The 19,809-nt window shown below is 37.8% G+C and overlaps 2 protein-coding genes across 3 annotated transcripts in view; one reads left to right on the top strand and one right to left on the bottom strand.

The window, feature by feature from the left end:
• Positions 1–10,949, bottom strand: part of faf1 (Fas (TNFRSF6) associated factor 1) — a 59,134-nt gene extending 48,185 nt beyond the window's left edge. The window contains exons 1-6 of the mRNA XM_023401930.2: positions 10,637–10,949; positions 7,836–7,904; positions 4,916–4,962; positions 2,031–2,296; positions 1,822–1,913; positions 998–1,089 (exon numbers count right to left, since the gene is read on the bottom strand). Coding sequence (XP_023257698.1) covers positions 998–1,089; positions 1,822–1,913; positions 2,031–2,296; positions 4,916–4,962; positions 7,836–7,904; positions 10,637–10,696 — 626 coding nt within the window. The 5' untranslated portion in view covers positions 10,697–10,949. The remainder of the gene's footprint in view (positions 1–997; positions 1,090–1,821; positions 1,914–2,030; positions 2,297–4,915; positions 4,963–7,835; positions 7,905–10,636) is intronic.
• A 1,026-nt stretch (positions 10,950–11,975) lies between these two features.
• On the top strand, positions 11,976–19,384 carry cdkn2c (cyclin-dependent kinase inhibitor 2C (p18, inhibits CDK4)). Of its 2 annotated transcripts, XM_023401956.2 has the most exons (5): positions 11,976–12,160; positions 12,446–12,535; positions 13,322–13,454; positions 14,602–14,959; positions 18,226–19,384. In XM_023401956.2, exons 3-5 carry the CDS (start codon positions 13,323–13,325, stop codon positions 18,228–18,230), a joined length of 495 nt encoding a protein of 164 aa, XP_023257724.1. In that variant the 5' UTR covers positions 11,976–12,160; positions 12,446–12,535; position 13,322; the 3' UTR covers positions 18,231–19,384. The 2 variants fall into 2 exon arrangements, with proteins under 2 accessions (XP_023257724.1, XP_087028942.1); XM_087172816.1 differs by lacking the exons at positions 12,446–12,535; positions 13,322–13,454.
• Positions 19,385–19,809: the final 425 nt, after the last annotated feature.

Below are 19,809 nucleotides of genomic sequence, written 5' to 3'. Positions count from 1 at the left end.
ACACACACACACACACACACACACACACACACACACACACACACACACACACACACACACACACACAAATTAGCACAACGATCTCAAGCTCTCCAGCCATAACATACATAGCAAGTAGCAGTGCAACGAAAAAAACAAAAACATGTGTACACAAATACAAAATATCTTACACGCATAAGTATGGACCCTCACATGTATTTATTTTTACAAGTCCAATGCCCCTCAAATTAAAACTAAAAAGGCTCCTGCTCACCCAACAATAAACAGGTGAAATGACAGGAGAAATATGACTTATTCGGATGATCTTTACCTGACACTGATGAAAGGACAATCACACATTCAGCTGCCACCTGTGATTGTATTACTTCAATGACTTGACACTGAGCTGCCTGACATTTCACAAGGTAAGGATGCTAATACTGCCACGCATTCACCGAGATGAACACAACAAGCTCTGTATGGTGAACACTGGCTTAATTAACCTTTCTCAACATATCTCTACTGTCACTGGGTGATATCACTAATGTGGCAGACTGATGGGTTTTGAAAAAAGGAACAAATAATAAATATGAAGTGTGGATATCATATCCACACTAAAGAATAAAATGCAAAACAACCTTCAGCAAGCAACAATGTCAGGCTTAAAGATACAAATATGGGAAAGAAAATTATTATTTACGCAACACACAGAGCCTATACCAGTAGAACCTCCTCTCAAAATGTCACAGAGGATGTGAGAAAATGAATGTGCAGCAGAGGGTCAAATGCCTCTTAATATACCAATGAAAATGGAATTTTCTGGCTGGATTCTGTCAGCAAATTCTTCATAACTGGATATAGACCGCCACCTGGTGTTCACTAACACATACCACACTCATGCCAGTACCAGTAGTATTTCATAGTGTGTGTGTGTATGTGCAACAGGATGTGGAGAAGATGAGGATTTATTGTGAGATTACACATATAAAGAAGAGTAAGAGAGTGCTGGACTGAATACCTGTTTTTGCTGGTGCTGGCAGTAGCGGCAATGTCTGGTGTCAGGACATACAGGCTGTTGTTCTTGGGCAGGTGTAAACTTCTCAGCAGCGTCTGAATACACACATAGATACACACACACACATACATACAACTTGAAGAACTGTGGAGATAGTGATTTGTTGAAGGACTATTGTTGAGGGTCCACTACATCTGAATTGATATTTGTCGTGCTCTTAAAACTTTTGCATCTCCTGATGAATATTTTGAGGGGAGCCCCTTACTCTACTTGGTTGGAATGAGAACTATTGCTTGTTGGAACATAAAATAGTTTTACTAATTGTGGGATAAGCCACAGGCCTGTGTGCAGCCTGGTAAACTGAGCAAGGTCATGAGGGCTAGAGGTGTGAACTCGTGGCCACAAATGTTTAATATGAACACCCTCATGGTTTTATAGGATGTTTTGAGTAACAGTGTAGAACTAATTAATACATGCTATGTTCTGTTACTACAAAGAATTTGATCTGTCTGCAAAAGAGCATTAAGCAGTACAACATTGTAACTGTGCACAGGCAGGGCAGGGAATGAACATACACTGTGATGTGAATGTTCATTACAGGACACACCTAAAATTTTAAACTAAAAAGTCAAATCACATTTATTTAGATTAAGACACAGAGTACAGTGTCAAATTGCGAAAACAAAACAAAAGACGAAAATATAAAAGACTACAGGTTTAGCTCATGTCTCTTCGTATCTCCAATGCTGTTTGTCTTTTCTTAGTGGTCCATGGTCTTTTTTCATTTGGATGTTTGTGAAAAACATTTTTAAGGTCTATGAACTCACACTATCAGATACATCTCCACTCTTCCAACCCTTCAGCTGCATTTTGGACACTGGAACTCCAAGCTCTGTTTCAAGGATTTGTTTGATTTCTCCTGTAAATCAAATTTATGCAGACCAGAGGAAAAATTATATTTCATCTTAACATTTATGCACAACATTATGATGAGTATTACACAGTATGTCCATCAGTGTGTATGTGTGGTGCTCACCAACTGTGCTGCCTTCCTCCAGCACCAGCTCTACAGACCGCTGCCGGTACTCCACCCTGAAGTTGAGCATCCGGGGCTGACGCTCTACAATGTGTCGGGAGGTGGGGGTGACTGGGCAAAAAGCTGAAGTTGAGGATGATGGAGGAGAGGAGGACGATGACGAAGAAGAAGGGGGAGGAACTGAACCTCCAGCTGCTGCATCGGCTGCTTCTGATTGGCTAGGAGGTCCGTACATGCTGGCCTGGCTCGCCTCACTGGAAAAGTTACTGTACAGAAATGAAAAGTTTACTGATGGCGTGGATGATTGAGTGCACAGACTTCATACAATATCTTAAAAATGTCAGATCATAAAAGACAGAAGTGGACAGTTAGAAGAAGCAGTCTAAACATAAAAGATTCTATCAGAAACCAGACAGAAAAAAATGCAAACATCAAATGCTTCCCTCCCTTACAATATCTGCTTATTTTCTCTTTTCTGCTTGCTCAGTGTATGACCCATGTTTCACACTACACAGTAAATAATGTCTTTTTACTCTTGACCATGAACAAAGTGTGCCCTTTGTTCCTTGAAGTGTAAGCAGCAACTGTCTTGCAAGAACTGGGTGCCAGACTCAGGCTTTTTAACAAAGGCTGTATTTTATTTGGCCCACCACAGTGGAGAGGCCACTGTCCTGAGGCGTAGGTCGACTGTCAACAGCCACAAAACCTCCACATACAGACTGGGCCAACAGTGGGGGAATTAACCAAACCAAATGGTAGCACATTGTAACTGTCTCCTCCACCAACCACTTCAGTAACAAACACACTTTAACACAACCAGTTATTTGAAGATCCAAGTCCTTCCTAAAATTATTACTGGACAAGTAGAATAGTTGCTGAACCTAAGAAAAAAAATTAACTAATGTTTAACAATCACATACTGATGTCTCTCAATATTGACCCAATTTCTGAGACTATGTGTCAAGGCTGGGTGAGTAACAGACATTAAGTTACCTTTTCGATTCAAGCATATGAGTAAATTAATACAAAAACACACATTAATCCCTGTTTTTGTCATGAAAGCATCTGAACGTTTGAAACAGCATAGATGGCAAACGGCATGAAAAAGGATTTAAGGCATACTCTGAATACAATGTAAATATTTGGGACTTTTAATGGACATGGCAGTATTTTGTATATTGATTGTTATTGATTATTCAGCACAAAATAAAACTACCACTAAGGTGAACCAGAGTAATAAGTACAACCATGTCACAAACGTATTATGAGTGGACAGGGAGAAAGGCATGATATTCAAATGAGACGGCAGAAGTAGTGCCAGATTTTACTCCAAATAGCAAGGAAAAACTTGAGAGATCCTGCCAAGAGGATTCTTACAATTCTCAAAAGCATCTGGGAAAAAAAATAATTTAAAGCGAGAACTCTCACAAACAAGTAAAAGGGATCCTGAGTGCACTTTCACCTAAACTTGGCACAGTAACATTGAAGGCCGTTAAATTGTCCGTTGTTGCTGTTTGGGCCTAGTTGCATGCTGCCCTACATCTAGATGGCAGTGTTCCCCTGTGCAGTCCAGGACGTGTTCTAAAGCAGACAAAGCTGAGCCCTTCACCCATGGACAAAGTGTCTGGACCAGAGACTAAGTTCAACAGAGGATTCAGCTTTTTTATTAAGTCCTACCAGGTAATGTTTTGATGGCCTGAAGGATTTGTTACAAGGTGAGCTTCTTTTAATTTTCAATCTTTTTACTGAAGAGGACACAATGGAGGAGGGAAATGCATTTAAGACAAGAGCATTGGCATGGCCTCCAACTGGCCCCAGCTCAGGTCACGTCATCAGAGTCTGTTTACTGGGCAACACCAGCCTACTCATACCAGTGCCAGCCACTTAGTAAATGTGTTGGCGGCTGGTCACACTGCCAGCCAGCCCCCATTCATAGCAATGTGTGCCCTTGAGAAAGACCAGCAATATTCTCATGGCCCAAGGGCCTGAACCACACTAAAGCACATGCATGCATGCGCACACATGCACACAAGTGTGTACACAAAATAAAGCGGTTTAACAGAACGTCTCCAGTTTGAGTGGGTTCAGATCAGCTCACTGCATTCATGAGTGTCAACTAACCGTTGAAGGAAAGTGGAGGGCACAAAGCCTCTTAAAGAAACCTTTTCTATTCAGAAACTGTGTACAACTCCACACTTGGCAGAAAATTTCCTTGCAGTTGCAGTGTCTTTTATATTGTTCCTCTCTTAAACAGCAACGCAGAAACCATAGCAGGAGCAATAACCTCCATCTCAGTAGCATCTAAGTAAGTGTTATTTGCTGGCTATGTATTTATATGGACATGTTTCTATTAAACAAGAATTACTTGAAGATTTAACATCAAAATTTTGTTTCATCATGGAAGCAGGCGATGCAGAAAATGTATTCCAATCAGTTCTGTCCTATTCAAGTGGTGTACAAATTATACCCACTGTTAGAAGTCAGGTACAAGTTAATGGAAAAAATTAAGACAGACACTGAACCTGCAACTTCACATTGCCTAGTCATTGCCAAGGTAAGAAGTTCAACTTCCTGTTGATACAATCAGACTTTATTTTCACATTTCCTGTATTCTTTGAAAGTCGCTTTGCACGTTAGTGATGCACACTGGTGTCACAAATGTCACCCCTCAGTGGTGTATATTCCAAATCCCTCACCAACTATTCACATATCTCCTTAGCATTCTGTAATAGTTTTTTTTACATGACCATTTGACAACAGAAAGAACAACAGTGCATTGAAAAGTCGAAAATAATACACATGATGTCAGGTAACATTCGGTCAGTGTTGTCAACTGATACATTTTCTCTGATTTACAGTAAAGGTGTAGCACCATGGGTTATTACCTTTGTAAGATCCCATTCTCCTGTGGTATCACTCCATTGATGGCTGCCTGTAATAAAACAGAAGTAAATTATCCAACAGAATACAATGACATTTTCTTGTTTTAGCTGCTGCATTGCATCAATGGGCAGCACTTTGCTACTATAGTAGACTCTATCCTGTAAAGGTCAACCTATCCCATCTTTATTTATAAAAAAACAATCAAAACAGTAATCAGCCTAGACTAGCAGATATCATAGTATATCTTATTAATAAAATATTTTGACGGAAACTAAAAGAATCCTCATTTCCAAACTTCCAATAAATTTGGTCAACGCTTTTTGGATATACAAAGGCACATCTCTGTAAATTGTGTCTTCCCAATTCTGATGTAACATAATAATTAGCAAGTATTTTTTGTATAAGGTACATGCCAACCAGTTGTTCATCATGCCCTGTGAACAAGACAGGGACTGCTATATGTATTATATTTGCTTCATACATTGTCAAAAAGAATGGTGCTCTGGTATCAAGTATATTTTGTACCAAAATAATTAAAAAAAACTTAGTTAAATTAACATTGTGGGACCACAACGTCAAATGTATCTTTTTTTCACCCAGTTGTAAGTGTCTTACTCCAATCTCAAACTCAACATGCCGCACTTATATATATATATCTATATATATATATAGATATATATATATTCTTTTTTAGTAAAGGGGACCTCCAACTGGTGGCTTATCACCTGCAAATGTGACTGGTTGGACCAACTACCCAGGCCGCATGCAACCTGGCAAAATGTACCATTTATATTTTGGCTGATTCTGTAACATCATGTTTGTCAGACTGACAGGGAGAGTGTCTGATATTTGCTGGCTGAAAGGCTTCAGACTAAACCTGTCGAAATGCAACAGAGAAGGATGGAGCAACAGAACAAACAGAGCTGAAAGGACAAACATGACAGTAACCACTGTCAGCTTTGCACTGAGCTTTTGTTTGAATGGACAATTGGTTCTCTCAAACACTCACTATTCCTCACTGCAAAACAAGCAAACTGAAGTTGTTATGTGCTGCTCTAACCATATCCCTTTCATTTTTGAATAAAAATATGTAAAGGCAAAAATCACGGTGTGAGGTTCTTACATTAACACTGAAAAACAACCTAAAAAAGTGTCCATAGTCTAATGAGATAATGGATGAATACCTTCAACAAGACAAAGCTACCTGTCATTCTACAAGAATTGTTCAGAGAAGTTCAAGAAACATTAAGGTGCAATGAAGTTAATGACATGGCCACCACTATTGTCTCAATCCCACTAAACATCTTAGAGCTGACCTCTAATGCAGCATCAAATCGTTGTCTTTTGCCACTTATGTGAAACACTGACATCTGCGAGATCACTTTACCAGGAAGCCACACATGCCTTGTCGGTAAGGAGCCAAAAACTGTGCTTATCAGGAAAAAACATAAATAGTCCAATGTAGTACTAAACAAGAGTCTGGTAACTGAAGATTCCAAGTTTCGAATTTGTTGTGCCTGGCATTTTGCTAATTTTGTTTTTTTTTCTTCTTATGTTTGTTTTGAGGTAAGGATGTCCTTGAGTGTCTCAACTCACTTGCATTATCATGTGTGTATTCTATGTTATTAATCTCTGTTTTTCATATTTTTATATAATTACTTACATTGATCATCAACATACAAGGCTATATGTAAATTTAAACAGGAGAGGGTATGACTCGCAAAAGATATTTTGACATCTCACAGCAGGAAAAGCACAGGTGTAAACAATAAAATGAATGATGGCTGAATTCCATTTAGCTGCCTCAGTTTAAGGACCCTGGTATTGTGCATGCTGCCTTCCTGTCACACTGTCATGGCTCACTGGGACACTTGAATGCAATGAAGCCATTGTTTATGTTATTTGTAACATGAGCTTTTCCTAAAATAATAAGTTAAAGTTTTAATATGTAACTTTTCCTCATTACAATGTCAACTAGACCTATGTTTTTTCAGTTGTGTACTTCAGTTACCAGCAATTCACAAACCTAGAGAAATATGTGATTTTAATCATGACAGACAGCTACTTACAGCTAGGACTGCATGGTTTTGACAGATTGCAGAGCATCAGGTAGGCACTGTAGTGCGCATTGTGTGTAAGGATTGAGATCGAAACAGTGTATTTAGCCATATTGTAGCATAAATATGACATACTGACCACACAGATGGGCATTGGAGGAGTGGATTATACTGCAGGAGTGGATGTTACTAATATAAATAAAATATAAATATAAAAGTTAAATATACAATGGAAAAAAGAAAATGCAGTAAATGTGATAATTAATGAATCTACCTATTGATCTTAGACCGTACCATCCCCTTACTCACACAGCATATACACACAAACAGATTTTTTTTGTCAGTATTTACAAAAACTACCAGCTACTGCAGAGAAACTGCAAGTCATCAAATTTACAGATGCAGTGAGTCCAGTGAGTCCTGCCATTGCTTGGACTACGGCTGCGGCGGCTGCGGCGGCGGCTGCTGCTGCTGCTGCTGCTGCCTGTTATGAACTCCTGCCAGCATCAGTCTAAATATAGACTGACCCCCTCCAGTATCCATCTCACGGTTAAGGGCTACTTATTTTTCAGACTCATCAGGACTTAATACAAACCTAGCAGGACTTATTCTTTCTCACAGTGTCTCACAAATCAATATTTACTCTGCCACTCCTCTCAGGACACTCTCACAGTCACCACAGTAGAGATAGTCCCGTTGAGATTCTGCCTCCTTAACAAAACATACTGGGGAAAATAATTTGGCCATTACAAAACTACACAGAGTGTGTTATTAGATGTTAACTGCCCTCTTGAACTTGCACTCTAGATGGACTACGCCTGTCTGTCAAAGAGCAAAGTCAAAAGTCTACAGATAATGAACTTACCACTAAATCCCAGTTATTTAGTTCTAACAGAGTGATTGCCTCTGCGATGTTGTCAATTCCAGTGCAAGCCTGTGAAAGGAAAAAACAAAGAAAACAGAATTACAAGAGAAAAATGCACTGTATGACATACTGCAGTTATATATAACACTGATCTTTCTCAATAAATCAATAAACAATAACATTTTTAACCACTATGGCACTACCCATAACAACAATATTTAAAGTGGTGACAGTCTTCAAAAGGACAACAGCCACTCAGTGTTGTCTTGATCAAAAAAAGACCACCAATTTCCTCTGATTTCTGCCTTGACTTATTTTCCAGGTTTATGAAAAGACATTATGCATACAAGTACGTTTAAGTAGCAGTTTTCAGCTGCTGGAAGTTGTATCCTGTACAAAAGGGTACCTTTACCTCTTGCAAAGCAGGCTAAACAAAGTATATTCTTCATAGTACAAAAAGGACTGCGATACTACAAAGTGCATCAGGATATACCAATTCCACTTATAGCTTAATGATATCTTAGATTCAGCCCTTTGTAATCTTCTGCAAGTGCAAAATAAGGCAGAAGATCCAAAGTCTAAGGCATCATGTCCTTTCTTGAACTGATCCGTCTGTTAGTGTAACTGACACAGAATCAAAATAAATTATCTCAAGTAGCAAAACATAACCAGCATGACAATAAATTGTGAGCTGACACCAGCAGGGTTAAACAGCTGATATCCCTCATGCAGGTGCGAAAAGGCCCAGAGCAAGATAAAAATTGAGAAAAATTGCTTAAATTCTGTGCAGAGCAGTTGAGCGCCATCTTCCGCTATGTGATTCCAACCTTGTGGAAACAGTATTTTTTTGTACCTGTGCCAAAGACAAGATCACCCAAATGGTTGAGTGGTTTTAGAGCACTTGTTTAGTCATGAAATCATTAGAGAAGCTGGGCAAAAGGCCCAATAAGACAATATGCAGTTTAGCTAAAGGGCAGGTTTAGGAGTTGATGATGCAAACTGCTTTACTAATACTATTAATTGGATGGATTATGGATAGGATATCAGGGAGAACACAAAGAAAGTGTTTGAGTAAAAGGTATTATTTAGACACTCCTGTTGCATTGGTTTTCCTGAACTATAGGAGCCAGCAGAGAAACAGACATATCCGGAAGTATGTGGATGATACTGTTGACCTGGGTTTACTTTAAGGGCAGGGAACAGGACGATTAACCTGTTGAGGATGAGTTTATTAACTTTTGTGAAGAATATTTCATAAATCTAAAACCAAGGATGTGATCATCTTATCACCTTAGCACCATTTAAAGAATCAGTCTGTTTAATCTGTTTGTTTACATCCTCTTTCTTGTAAAACAGAGCAATAAAATACTTGACCAATTTTCATGTCACCTCTGAGCAAAAAGTGATCAACTGAACCAGGAGAATTATGCCCAGTTGAAGTCACCCTAAAGGCAGGATTTCAGTTTTTATTTTCAAAGTGATGATAGCTTAAACGGCCTACAAAAAAGACATATAAAAATGCCTTTGCACATCCTGCTTTCTGTTTCCAAACATAGTCATAAATTCTCATTCTGTTGTGTATGTACATGTATGTTTTTTAAGCACAATATTTTTAGTGTATATATTTCTGTTGGCCATTAGTCATAAGTATACATGACTTTGGCTTATTTGTTTTGGTGTCTGCTTGCATATATGTATTGAGATATTTTATATATTTATATTTTATATAACTGTTCAAGATATTACTGTTTGGTCATTTTTAATTCAGTTTCACTTAAGTGAACATCATCCATCTCATGCAGAACACAACCCTGTTGCACTACTTAACCAGACTTCCAGTAATCACATATCACTTAATCACTACATTACCCAAATTTATCATCATACAGTATCTCATTGCATTCATCTGAAACACATTTTCACAAGGCTGTTGTAAAGGTAGAATGATTAGCTCAACCATGAGGACATTACGAGAATGACCTCGCTATTTGAGCATTGTAGCCCTATGTGAGACCTATAAATGTAGGACACAAATTTAAAGTGTAGTGTCTTCTTTAGAAATTTGCATTAAATTTATTCAATTGAGCGGTAAACAGACAGAAATTAAGTTTGAAACTGTTTTGGTTTGAACCCTATGAACTGGCTTTGCAAAGTGGAGTTGTTAGTGGCTTAATTAAACAACACGTCTATTGTGGCCTGTCCTCATCTGAATGAAGGACATATCTCTCACCCTATCGTCCAAAGCTATAACTATCATGGACGCTATATTACTGCCATTTAGAAAAGGAGGCATACTTGGTAGCCTGTATTTTTTTTAATGATCAAAATAGACTTCCCTGCGTGCAAATTGGGCTAAAAACCTGGTATCTTGGACAGTCAACGTTTCTGACGAGGATTAGAAAACCGGACAAAACAACTGGCGATGTGTAAACAAGTTGACAGATAACGTGAGCGCCGTAGCTCTCCTTTTAGCCAACTAGATCAACGTTATTTGTCAAGCAAGCACACTTGAAACTAGCGAGAAACACTAATTATGCCACTGTTTAGATTGGCAGTTTTGGACTCCCATTGTCTAGTTAGCGAGCTTTCAGCTAATAACTGCCCTAAGACTCAGTTAGCAAGCTGTCAGTTTGTTAGCTCGCTGTGCTAGCCACAGAAGCTCAGCCCAGCTTAGGTCTGGTGTTTACGACGGCGGTCAGGTCGTGTGAACTGTTGTTGACAGCAACACAGGGTAATTCAACAACAGCGGACAGATTAGTAACTACTGAATACAATATTTGGGACATACAAAAGAGACACACCTGAAAGTCGGCCAGAATCATTTCTCTATCCATGTTGCTATCGCCGCTTTCGGAGGCCATGGCAATGACTGGCTAAAAGCAATTCTTCTTCCACTGGCTCTCGTCGCTTTCTCGTCTCACAGAAGGACACTGAATATTAATAAAACACTTTACTTAGACGTGGCGACGAAGGCGAAGTTGGCAAATTGGAGATGTTAAACTTTGTCGGGATTTAACAGCTTCAGACACACAAAAATCTGTAAAGTAACGTTGCACTGTTCAGTTATCTCATATCATTATTGTCAGCTCCATCGCTTTACGGCTGCCGTAAAACAGGCTGCAATGAGGTAAAATCTCAAGCCGAGTAGAACGTCAGATGATACACAGTTAACTTTGCTGCCTCTCTTTTTCATGCTGTCGCCACGAAAAAAAGGCCCTTCTCCATAAATTAACGTCCTTTCGCTCTGTGCTTAAATATATAAACACGCCTTCCCAGTTTGAATATTCAATCTGTCTTGGGTATTATGTTCAGAAATGTAGACCCCTTACTCAACAGTATGTTATATTCTGTAAGACAGGGGCTTACTTCCAGCACAAGGTTCTGGATTTAAAGTTATTTTGCAGCAAATGACTCCAGAGTTTATAAGACAACCTGTTGATGTGGAGTTCAGACTATAGGCTAAATGCATCCTCACCCACAGTCCCATTCCTAGCAGGTGCACAAACCAGCATTTGCGTGTTACGCCTGGTAGCCGCGGTCTGTGCGACCCGATTGGATCTTACTATTCTTTTTTCCACACTTGTCATACAGTATATCACACTAAATCTGGTCGATTAAAGTGTGCACGCTTGCTGTATAAATCGTAGCAAAGTGAGCATATCCTCATGGGCACTCTATTATCGTCCGCGCTTTACGTCTGTGCATGTGTTTTTTGCTCATGAGTATACAGTAAGCTATATCAACATACACCTGACCTCAGCGCTACACCACACACCGAATCAAGGGGTGATGTAACATCTCGTCACTAGAGGGCAGCATGGAGCAAGGAAAGTGATGGTGCTCCCAACCGATCACATTATTTAAATAAAGCTTCTATTGCTCTTTTACTGCAAATTATACGCTAAATAAAGCTGAAGTAACCTAGTACACATTGATTGTATCAATATGCTACAATGTAACTGCGTCCTCAGGACTTAAGTGTTTTTGTCGCAGGGCACGCTTATCACCGTTGCAGTGTACAACATCATGGTTTCTTTTCCCAAGCTCCGTTAAGATAGCGTCCCGCCTATCATTGCTCTATCCAATCACGCCAGGTCATCTTTTTTTGTAAGAATTTCAAATATTATTTACACAGCTAAGCTGCAAGGGCAAACACACTGTTTCTTACAGCTCAGTCTATTTTCCAAATGAACCATCCGCGATGTCAGTGAGGATATTTCATTAGCAGCTTTCCTTTCCTCTGTTTGGACATGTAGACATCAGAGTTTGAAAGAAATTCAATCGGATATCGCAGTGACATGCTTCATGGCGGATCATCGCAGCGGGTAGGAATGAAAATGAAACACAGCTCGTGACTGTGCGATCTATGAGCAGATCGTCTCTCCTCTCTCAACTGCTATCTGCCTATGAATGCTGACATTAAAACATGGTAGCCGAATACAGAAATGCACGTTTTAAATGCTGGTAAATTATTTTGAAAATGAGCGGGAAGTGACTGTGAATGACATCACATCATTTGATAATATGCGCAGATATAACGATTTATTCGTTCATGTGTTTATTTATTTGTGTATTTTGTTGCTTGTGTTATTTTTGTGTTGCTTTTTCAGCATTTTACTCGGTTGGAGAAAAAGATGGCACTTACTGAACTGCTGCATGGAGGAATGAAAGCTTGTGTTATGATTTTAATATCATTTAGAGTAAGTTTTTGTTGTTGTTTGTTTTTTGCTTGTTAGTTAGTTTGTTTACCAAATGTCAAGCCTACAAATTTAAGCTTAGGTTACTATACTTGTTATTGCTGTTGATATGGTTATATCCTGTGTATAGAAAAACATTTAGGCCTGTTGTAAATACGTATGTCTTCTGTCAGTCTCCTATAAATAGACATCTGGGAAAATGTACATTAAATACATAAAGCTATCTACTCAGTGTATTGGATTAAATGCAGCACATGCCCAGGATGATCATGAGAGAGTCAGGGATGCCAGATGGAGCTCTAACTGGAAAAAAATACCTTGTTTTCATATTTATGATCTTGAGTGCCACATGCAATGTCACAAGCAAACTGTGTAATATCCACTTATGTAGATTCTTGGATGGAGCTGGGTAAAAGTTAAAGTAAAAGTAATCCTTTTTTCTTTTTTTTTTGTCTGTTAGCATTGAAGATAAGCTGAAATATGAAAAGGATGAAGTTCTGAAGATATATGGAGTTAAATCCACTTTGTCAAAAACATTTTGCATATATCCTACTCCCAAAAATCTGTGTCATTAGGCTTCTTTAATGCTTTAAAAATATACATATATATATATATTTTTTATTTTTTTACAGTGCCAGAATATGAGCTATGTAGGTCATGCCCCTGTATGATGTAAGTGTGGGGAGGTGTCTTCGAGATATATTTGAGGACCTACGGTTTTGGAGTCTACAAGTTTTCCACAAAGCCTGACGAACATATTGCCCTCTCTCTGTTTATATTTTTTACAAGAATGGCAGACAGCTTACTGACTAACAAGCTCTGCAGTGCCTCTGCCAGGGGAGACCTAGCTGGTGTAAAACTTTTGCTACAAGGTGGAGCAAATGTGAATGGATTTAATGAATTCAACAGAACTGCACTCCAGGTTTGTGTGGACCTCCTTCAGATTGGTTTGTGTCGAAGTGAATGTAGCAAAACGTTTGTTTTCATAAAGTTTGTTCATGGTAATTTAAGTGTAGACTTCAGTGTGACAAGCAGCATGTTTGACTTCCTCATCTTATTGTGTTGTTGTACAGGATAAAAGGTCTAATCATATTTTATCTTTAAATATCCAGTAGGCTTTGTCCTTTGTTATGTAAAAGTAAATAGTCTAATGAGATATAAAGATATAGGCCGATATAGAATGAAGTTATTTGTGGACAGGTTGCAAAAATGAGATTAGACTGATCTAAATACCCTAAATCAAAATAGTTAGTTTAATAAAACTGTTTTGAAATCTATACAGTTTGACTGTAATTAATTATTTCATGACATATTTAAATATATTGCTTCATATGAATACATTTGTGTTTTTTAATGAAGATGTTCTTTTACCACCAGTCTCACAATTTAATGTAGCTCCAACATAGATTTTTACACTTTATCGTGAGAGTTATTCAGCTATAATAAAGATAAAATAAGACCCTTTTATTATTACTGTAATGAAATAAATGCTTGCTGCAAAACAAATTAAATTTGAGAGTGGAGTGGGAGAGAGGAGCAACAAAATGGTGGAGATGAGGAAATGGTGGCAGAGACCCTGTAATAGTTGCACAATAGCCTGCTCCTAAAAGGATTTTTTTACATGCTGCACTATTATCTTATACATGCGCAAGTCAATAAAACTAATGCTAATATTACCAATACTGCTACCTGTAATAATGATAATAATAATGATAATAGGCTTTCTTAAGTGCATCACTGCAGTGGAGTAATTTTAGTACCCTAATATTAATCAATCAGATTTATAAAGCACATTTCATATGCAGCTCTGATGTATTTTAAATGTTTTTTTAAAAAAACTACATTATCAATTGGTGCCCTTTTTATAGGTGGAATTGCTAATAGGCCATTATTTCTTTAGCACTAGTCCATAATGCTAATAGTCTAGTCGCCTATATGCATAACAGCCTACAAATATGACTTAAGCCGTACGCCGTAGACTACCAGTCTATAGGTTTATTGCAAATTGATACACTAAAATATTTACTCCTACTCTGTGTACCTACTCTTCTCCATCTTTCTTTGTGCAGGTGGTGATGTTGGGGAGCACCGCCGTGGCTAAAGCTCTTCTTGAGGTGGGGGCAAACCCCAATATACGCGACCCGGCCTGCAGTCTCACCGTGATGCACGACGCCGCGCGCGAAGGATTCGTGGACACTGTGCGCGTGCTGATGGACCACGGGGCAAACATAAACCTCGTGGATAAGAATGGTAACCTGCCATTGCACCTGGCCGCCAGGGAGGGCCAGCTGCAGGTGGTCCGACTGCTAATTGGATACACGGCGAACCCCCAAGCGGTCAACGGCCAGGGATATACTGCCGCGCAGCTCGCGCACCGCCACAGCAGGATTGAAACTGCCACATACATTCACCAGTATTTGAGCTCAAGTGAGTAGCAATATTATGTAGGCCTATTGTAAGATACTATGGTAGCCTATCTTTTCCTCTAAAAATGCTAAGTTGCTGCAGCATAGGCCTTAGTGACGTACTATTCGATATGAAGTTCGGCCCTGTGTGCTATATGCTGTTTCGCCAAAATATTTTTAATAAATAAAGAGTGTGAATGTTACTCCAATTCAACAAAAACAAAATGTAAGAGGAAAAAACAAAACAACTGGTGTGTAGAACAGAGTTTATACGACAGAGCTCAAAGAGCTGCTGATAGGCCCATTAGCCTCGGTATTGACTTTTATGAAGAAAATGAGTAACCATAATTTATTCGTTGGTATTTGTAAAACCAAAACCATTTGTAAAAATCCTTTTAAATTTTTCTTACTTGATATTCATTGTCACTAATAGACTACTGCATCTCTATGAGCGAGCATGCTGTTGTAGTATTAGCAGTAATGGCTAAATGTGAGTTTAAAATAGCAGTCTAATGAAGAAAACACCCCAGCGAGCGTCGTCTATTTTAGAAAATTAGCTTATAAATTGAAAGCATCATTAACCCTATTACTTTTTTAGCAGATATGGTAGACCTGGTATTAAACGCCTTGTCGTAATTTAACTGTTTTCCTTAGCCAATATCATTTACAGGCATACATCTCCAGCAAACCTGAATTAAATAAACACGAATATGTTTTGTTTTGTTTTAAACTACACTTAACAGCTTATTAACCTTGAACCCCTCTGCCCTGTGGTCTCATTAGCCAACACTGTGTGGTTTGAAAGCCCCATTCATGTTAACCGTGGTGTCGCGATGAAAAGGCATCTTTACATGAATTGAATCATTTGGCCACGTCCCTTTGAAAGTGTGGTCATAACCATTCTTTCATGTTCCCATTTTTGTTTAATAAAGGTTTAGCGCTCTGATTATGATAGTTTCGATGAACAGTCACAACAGGACCTCTCAAGGCTTTGCCCAGAAGCTGCTGTAACGTTTTCACGCAGGGAGACAGAAGAGGGAGCTGAGATACTTTCGCTTGTGATAAACTTTAAATATGCTTCCGGTTAAGACTGGTTAAAGACAACGTTGGGGTGTCCACATGGTTATGAATAGGGTTCCTGCGAAATTGCCATGAATTAATATTTGTCAAATCAATTGAACTTCATCCTACAAGTGACAAAAACAAGTGTGTGGCTGTGTGTGACTCTAATACAGAGGAAACGCTTATAGTGATCACGTCTGGGTTAAATTGATCACTATAAGCGGATTATTTTAAAACAGTCATTACAATACACACACACACACACACACACACACACACGGACTTCTTTATTTTTTACAAGCGAATTATTTACAACATATGTTTTGAAATGATTCTATCCCAAGCTTTATGATCCATAAGTGGTTGATTACTGAAGCCGTTATTGTTATTTTTCAGCTTTAATTCACAATGTATCCATAGTGTATGTACAATACGTCTGGGCTACAACATAGGGCTGGGCTATAGGACTGTTTGTCATCATTAATATTACACTGTTTTAAAGCTTTATTCATTTGAGAACATATTTATTTAGCTTTAGGCGTCAAAGGAAAGACCAAGTGTGAACATGTACAACAAAAAAACAAAACAAAACAAAAAAGGAAGCAGAAAAACAAGTTCATCAGTGTGCTCCTACTGACGACTTAACATTTTATACACCCATTTAGTTACAACTTGATTACTTTCTATCTAAATTAGTGCTTTAACTTTTTAGTAAATCTCAATGACAAAAATATGTTTAATTACTATTAAATAGTGATATTTAATAAAGTAAGTAAGTATGTTCATTTAACGGTCTGATTAGCTAAAACGTCTTTTAAAGAAATTTCATCCATTAATGTCAAGTTAGTCTATATCACAGCCATAGGTCTGCATGATTCCTATTAATGCATGTAATATAAATATGCGCACACGGCCGATCTTCAGCTGAATGACCTTATTGTCACAATTTTACAAACTATTTCCTCCTTAATTTGTTTCGATTTCAAAAAAAGAGGAACTATTTAGAATAAAAAATATTTACTTTAATGTGGTGTCTTTAATATACCACCTTCTCTCTTACACTTTCTCTCAGGCATTTGAGCGTGTGTGCCTGCCTGTGTCACACTAGCGTCTGAGGAGCCGTATTGTCAATGCCCTTCTGAAAAAAAAAAGTTTGACTGCAGCATATTAATAATACACACCGATAGTATACACTGCACATTCATAGAAGGAAGTTAGTCAAATCCCTTGAAGCGGTGTGTGGGCGATATACTGTGGAGCGAGGCCGCGGTTTCATTTTCAGTTTTCTAATCCGTCTCTACAGTCCTCTACACCTTTTTTGTGACTAAATTCGATCACCCTGTCCGCGTGCATGTGAAAAATAAACGGTTGAGTAACGACAAGGTACAATTTCACAGTTTAATTTCCCTCCTACGGATTATGACCCTCACCTCTCATTTTCACATGTGTTAAAAACACTTGAGAGCTTTGCCCAGGTGACACCGAGAGACCTGAGGCTCACTAAATGTTTCTTTACGGTCCAAAGGCCACATTTAAAAAATAACGAAAAGGTCTTTGTGTGATTTCTCGAGCGCACAGGCCTAAAAGCCAGGCTGGGAAAGAGGTGGTCAGGTTTTTTTCTTTTTGATTAACTAGAAAAAACTAGCAGGAGGAGTCAACCCATATATGGGCTTCAGTCCGGAAGTCCAACCAATCAGAAAGCTTGGATTGGTTGGACAGTGTGAAGAGGAGGCTGAATCATAATCAGACATGAGCTATTGAGTGAGTTTGTGTGTGAAGCTAGTCAAACCTGTGAAAGCAGTTACAAAGAATTTACTATTCTGTAATTCCAGGTTGACTTTAATGTGGCTTTATTTTTTCATATATATATATATATATATATATATATATATATATATATATATATGTATATATATGTATATATATGGAAATAGTAAGCTTATATATAGGAAATAATCAGCTTTCACTAATATATATATATAATAGTTAAAGCTGATTATTTCCTTTGTAAAATCACATTTTGTTCATGTCTCATGATAAACAAATTGATCAGGCTTATTTTTTTCTTTTACTTTTATGGATCTGTGTGCAATAATTAAATATATACATTATCACAATCTTTATTTTTCATATTGTATCTCTATTGCACTTATTTATTTCCATTATTGTCACTTAGCGTTTAAATAAATTTGTGACACAAACTCATAAATTTTTTCTCTCTCACAGACTAGAGGAGGGGAAGGAGGATGAAGAAGAGGACTTTCATTGTGATGGACTCTTGATTGTCTGAAACCTTCTTATGCTTATGCTATTCTGACCTTTTAACTTGCTGATACTTTGACATTTTGACATTTTATTTTATTTTATATTTCCTAGAATGCCCCGCTTGTTATAATACTGAATTGGCCTAATAATGAAACAGTGTGTGCACTGTTTGGATATTTACACACTTACCAACATTTACATGCTTTGGAAAGGAAAGGGGAGACCAAGCACATATTTTTTGTTTAAAAACTGGTAATTTGGGATAGAAAAAATAAAGTATACAATACACTAATTGATTAATATATGGTTAATATACACTCTCTGGCCCCTTAATTTGGTAGAGTTATACATTCTAGTGCAATCCAGTAAAAGCTATATATATTCAATCTTTACAAAGCAATAGCAAGTTTTTGTTAAAACTTTCTGTGTTAATTCACCTGTTTATAGTTGAAATTGTAGTGATGCACTGGACTGCATTATATTCAAATGTGTTGTTTTTAAATGTGGTGGGCAAACCATTAGAAGCAACTCTCAATCTAAAGCAGTCCAGTTCAACACCACTGCATACTAGAACCTAGTAGAAGAAGAATAGGCTAAACATCGTGGAATTACCACTGTCAATTATAAACTGAACATTATTATCTTTGTAAAAGTAGACTGTATGGCTGAGCTGTTGTATCGCATTGCCTCAGTTTTTTTTTTTTTTCAAAAATCGATATTTGTTGTAGGTGCAGAGAAATGTAGAAAGTGTTACTACTGCTGCTATGTTTCATTAACACTCAAAGCCAGTAACACATGGGAGTGCTGCACACTTCAATTACTACATCCACCTGTACAATGTGACATAAAATACAACAGCATTAAGTGTGAAGTTTATAATCGACACTACGTGAAAGAAATATTAATTCAACTCATACTGCAGGATGCTGCATTTGAGAGGTGTCCCTAATAATATGAGAGATCGTATGAGACAAAATGTTAAATAAATAAATTCCCCTCTCTTTCTGCTCTCTTTCTCTTCTCACTTCTTTCTCTGCTGCTTGATTAACATGACTGTGAAAACCAATATATTGCTGTCTTATGTAGAAAATCATACAATAAAAGACAGCAATTAATCCCAGCTTGTGTGTGTGTGTGTGTGTGTGTGTGTGTGTGTGTGTGTGTGTGTGTGCGTGTGTGTGTGTGTGTCACTTATTTGAACAATATTTGGATGAGAAAAATTACAGTGGCTTTTCCAAAATATCAATAGTCATAAACTATTTAATTTGTATTCTGGGCTATGCCAACATTGTTTTGGAACAATTTTTGCCTCAGTTCATATTAAACCAGATATTTATGTGTTTGTGTTCAGACATGCAGGGGTATCTTCTTATTTAGATTTGTAAAATCTAGTGCTAATAGACCTGGTCCATTTATGAATTCTTGGACACAGGTGAAGATGAGCAGATGGAACATGGAGATGAATAACATCACCACCATAATGACATTTAAAGAGGATTCTATTTTTTTAACAATAAAAATAACTTTAGAAGTATTTATATGATA

The sequence above is a fragment of the Seriola lalandi genome, unplaced genomic scaffold, assembly GCF_002814215.2.
Source record: "Seriola lalandi dorsalis isolate HSWRI2012SDOR001 ecotype SW California unplaced genomic scaffold, Sedor1 jcf7180002053835, whole genome shotgun sequence".
Classification (NCBI taxonomy): Eukaryota; Metazoa; Chordata; class Actinopteri; order Carangiformes; family Carangidae; genus Seriola; species Seriola lalandi.
The sequence above is the reverse complement of the archived record's forward strand: the minus strand, read 5'-3'. Positions and strand labels throughout refer to the sequence as shown.

Excerpts from the sequence above, each read along its gene's own strand:
- cdkn2c (XM_023401956.2), top strand. The coding sequence starts at position 13,323 with ATGGCAGACAGCTTACTGACTAACAAGCTCTGCAGTGCCTCTGCCAGG. Across the intron at positions 13,455-14,601 it reads TCAACAGAACTGCACTCCAG|GTGGTGATGTTGGGGAGCAC; the intron begins GTTTGTGTGGAC and ends TTCTTTGTGCAG.